Source organism: Salvia splendens, chromosome 4 (assembly GCF_004379255.2).
Source record: "Salvia splendens isolate huo1 chromosome 4, SspV2, whole genome shotgun sequence".
Classification (NCBI taxonomy): Eukaryota; Viridiplantae; Streptophyta; class Magnoliopsida; order Lamiales; family Lamiaceae; genus Salvia; species Salvia splendens.
The window spans coordinates 25,898,075-25,902,528 of NC_056035.1; the positions used below are offsets into that span (position 1 = coordinate 25,898,075).

The 4,454-nt window shown below is 45.3% G+C and overlaps 1 protein-coding gene across 1 annotated transcript; it reads right to left on the minus strand.

Moving 5' to 3' along the window:
* Positions 1 to 242: 242 nt before the first annotated feature.
* LOC121799261 lies at positions 243 to 3,546 on the minus strand. The gene is made up of 2 exons (XM_042198582.1): positions 2,426 to 3,546; positions 243 to 2,316 (listed from the first exon to the last, which is right to left on the minus strand). The coding sequence occupies exon 2, from the start codon at positions 1,204 to 1,206 to the stop codon at positions 439 to 441; it is 768 nt and encodes a 255-aa protein (XP_042054516.1). The 5' UTR covers positions 1,207 to 2,316; positions 2,426 to 3,546; the 3' UTR covers positions 243 to 438.
* Positions 3,547 to 4,454: the final 908 nt, after the last annotated feature.

The following is a 4,454-nucleotide window of genomic DNA, read 5'->3' on the forward strand; positions in this document are numbered from 1 at the left end:
CATTAATGTTTTGACTGACCAATCGACATGATTTGAGTGAGAAATTTTAACTGGATGAACTTGAATGTGTCTACTGTGTTGTGACCAAATTTTAGCTTCATATTAGGTCGGATGGATTTTGGTGATTTTTACAAACAAACCGCGCAGTTCTGTCAGATTTGTTGTTATGTGGAAATATCACTTGTTGCCAAGTTTTAATGAATTATATGATGCATGTATAATTTGGAAATATTATGGCATGTTGTTCCTTAGGTCTGGACAGAGAATTGACATCGCACCAAAAGTGGCGCATGATCTGAGCTAAATCTCGGAAATATGTCACTCTCGTCGTAGCAAACACCGATGTCCAATGCTCTCCAATCAAGATGCAGTCCAACCTCTCCCAAAGCCACCCCTGTGCCACGTGAAGATCGGTCCATCAAAACCTGGGTCAATCAGCTAGCACTCGGCAATAGCACCGGCAAAGTCCATCATGTCTCTGTGCATGTCCGTGTCACTCCCCTTTCTCTCTTCATTGGCCAGGAACATATTGAAATCCCCTCCCACAAGCCACAGCCTTCCCTCCATAGACAGCGAGATGTCTCCCAACTTCTTCCAAAGTGCCTGTCTCGTCTCTCTTGTGTGTCGCCCATATACTATGGTGATGTAGATCGGGAAAGGGAAGACTGCGGCATAGATCTTAACGTGTAAGGCCTGTCTCGAGTCATCAACCACTTCCACTGTCCAATCCTCATGGAAAAGAATCCAAATATGACCACTTTCATTGGATCCCGCAAATCGAAGGTCCTGAAAGTTCCTCCCTAAAGCTGGTGGTGTCCTCTGTGGTTCAATCACTGCTGCAAACAAAATCTTGTGTTCTCGAATCAGATATCTCAGATTTCTCTTAGTGCGGGCATTCGCCACACCCTGAACATTCCACACTAGGAACTGGCTCGTCATGGAGAACAAATCAGGTTTTGAGCAAGGTAGAAACGCTTTCTTCATCGCTGCTTCAATCACAGGTCGGTGATCCCCATCACTAGCGATCTCCATCGGTGAGCTCCCATTTCTAGCAGCCCCATTCCGTATTCCTTTTGCCCTTCTAGCCTCGTGAATAATATGAGCATCTGCGATCCCGTCATGCAGAACTAAGGTCATGGACGCCTCTGTCTCAAGCTCCTCATCCACCAAAATAACAAACCTATTACTATGGACCCCTAGTCCCATGTGATTCTCACTACCCGGCAAACGGCTCCCTCTAAAGGTGGGTGAGAGTGATCGTGGTCTGTTTTGCGATTCCCCACCGTCGTCCGTCTCAAACTCCGAGCCCTCGGTATCTCACATGGCTCGACCCTCGACCTCCTCTAGCCGCCTCAGCCTTCTTTTCTCTCTATATCTGGCTCTGCTTTCCGGACTTCTCTTCGTCTTATGTATCTTTCCCTGTCCAGAAGGTTGTAGGGCAAGCATGCCCGAGTTCGGGACAACAGGGGACTCTCGAGTCTAAAGACTGCTACTATGGTTGTCGTTTCGGTTCGCCACCACTCTGTATTCATACCTGGTTGCCTGACCTCTCTTATTATGTCCCTGCGCCGCTGAGACGCTCATAACATTGCCATTCTTACATACACGGTTCCAGCATGATTCTGCCTCTGTCTTCTCTGTAATTTGCTTTCCCCGGTTCTTTCCCCTTGTCCTCCTCTCATCTCATTCTGATACTGTTGTGCCGGTCTGGAGAAGTCTTTCTTGGGTAGGGCCAGATTCTTTCCAAAAGCGTAGCAATGATCCTCTAAATGTCCCACATGTTTGCAGGCTGAACAGTAGTGCGGGATCTTATCCCACCTCACCTGCAATGTCACATCCTTTCCCCCAAGTCGGAGTATGTATTTTTCCGGCACAGGCTTGGAGATGTCTATTTCAATGCAAATGCGTGCATATGACAATCGTGCGCGTGTGATAGTGTTATGATCAATCTATATGGGTTCACCAAACAATTTACCAACGGAAAATAGCATAGATTCTTCAAAAAGATGTATAGGTAAAGCATGCAGATTACACCAAACAGCAGGGATGGGAGTCTCAAAATATAGGTCGAAATCAGCAGTCCATTTAAAATCCTCATTGGATGGTGTTCAATAAACCAAGTATTATTGTTACTAGCTCCACATAAAACTTTCACGTAATCATCAATCTCAGAAAGGGTAATGAGGATATGCTTTGCATTAATAAAATTCCAACTTAGCGTACCTTTCAGTTTGAAATTTGAGAGGGCCTTGCGAATCAAGTGGGGGGCTGGGATGGAGTGTGAGAACTTCCCAATCAGGGCGAGTCCCATGCGATCTGCAAGCTCAGAGTTATCAGTATCAGGTAAATGAAGGCAAGGGATACCGTCCACCTGGGTTTTCGTGCCCCTTTGCTTCAGTTTAATGGGGTCCAAGATGAATGGTACCTTCGAAGGCTTTGGCTGACCATCCTTAAGCATATCCGCCATGATCTTCTTTTTCTTCTCCCAAGGATTTGTCGTATCTTTCTCGGACCCCTGGGAGGTATGAGATGGGCCTTCTCTGCTAGGTTCTTGTATGACGTTGCGGTCCATCATCGCCATCCATTCCGGGGAGGGGGTGGGGAGGGTGTATTTCTGTTTGGGTTTTCGGCTTTGGCTTGAGGGTTTGGGAGTGTGGGATTTTTGGATGGCCGAGAGGGTCGGGATGAGTTAGTTTTGGACATGGGTTTTATCGTAGGTGACGGTTCGGAAGATGGTAATAAAAGATGGGTAGTTTTAGGGTTGATTATGGTTTTCCACGGTTTGGATGAGGCTAGGTTGGAAGATGGGTTAGTATTGAGGCCTTCTTTGGTATGGATTTTGAGAAAATCGTGCACCTTAAGTTTAGGAGCCGGCCTAGATGTGGGTGCGTTTTTAGCCCCCGGGATGGATGACGGAATTAGCTCAATTTTTTCCCACGTGCCAAAATGTTTCTCAATTGGCCCAATCCCGTTACGGTTGATATGGTGCGATTAATCTCGTAGTTCGCAACTTTCACTTCCTCAACTTGTAGTACACGTGACCCATTCAAATCAAAGGTAGCATGTATATCATGGCCAAACGTATTGTTATGTAAAGTTGCTGTTCTTGATACCTCCAAATACTCCGAGTTGTCATGACGATCCAGCCGGCTTTTGATCAGTAGCCAAGTCGACTTCCCCATCTTCTTCCTCCATGGTGTGCTGCAGCAGGGATCTCAGCGGCTGTCTCGTTCTGAAGCAGCGGCGGCTGACTCGACAGCGACGATGCCGACAGATCTTGGACAGCAGCGGCGCTATGGCAGAGATGAGGGAAAGATAGGGTAGTGACGGCGACGGCGGCTCAACGGAGAGAAGCTAGAGTGAAAGGAGACGGAGGCGGCAACCTCACCGCTGTAATTTCTGTAGTGACGTCGTGGTTTCGAGCGGATTGGAGCAGCGACGGAGAAGCAGAAGTACATGCTGATTTTGGGGGAAAGATGGAGGGATTGAGAGAGGAAGGAATTTAGAGTTTCAATTTGGATATTCTCCCGATTCTGAGATGGGAGAGATACATTGTTGTTCCATATTTTGAAGATTGAAGAAGCAATTGGGAGAGATATAGACGTGAATTTTGGAGATAAGAGGGTGATTGGGCTAGAGTCTCATTTTGGTTACTATACAAAATTAGTGATTGGGCCAGAGTAATTTGATTTGTTGGGCCTAGTCTATTAAATTTTGTTGAGCCATTGAATTAGTTGAAGGAAGTTTCGAGCTGGATTAGTTGGGCTTTGAACCCAAGAATGATGGGAACGAGACGGTCGGCCTCGAAAATATATGGAAGGGAAGAGAAGAGAAGCAAAGACGCAAGGAAGGGATTTCTCCTCGTACGAATTTGAAGTTGAAGTAAGGAATTAAAGTTCAGAAAAATTTAATGAACGAGGTGGACTTTCGAACTAAAGTGTTTTCAAGAGCTTTCAATTTAATATATCGGTTCGAGCATCATGTTACGTGTGATTGATTTATTTTATTTATTCCAATGATGAGGCGAGATATGTGATCAAAGTGAAAGTGTTGTTGTGCATGTTATGTGGTGCTATGTGTTGGTTTATTAAGTGATATTAAAATTGTTTGTCCTTGTTGATGTGATGTGAAATGAGATGATGCTCGATCTTGACAGAGAAAATGATTTATGTTTCAAATACGTTTTATGAGAGAAATAAAGTTGAGAAGGGTATGTCATGCCATGCTTTTGTTTTGAGAAATGTCTATCTGTTTGTTTAGCAAGGGATTTGTCCCTACTAGACCTATTGAAATCGAATTCGGGTATGACTAGGGAGTGAGTCCCTACTCAGGCTAGTGTACACCAATGGGGATCGTGAGCCGTCTTTTGGGTTGGCCGGTCCAGTGATTGAGTTTGCGGCCACATTCTCGTTTCACATTATGTTGTTGATGTTGATGAGATTGATGTTGATGTT

What these genes read in the sequence shown, in the direction of transcription:
- LOC121799261 (XM_042198582.1), bottom strand. Translation starts at nt 1,206, where the DNA reads ATGGGACTAGGGGTCCATAGTAATAGGTTTGTTATTTTGGTGGATGAG.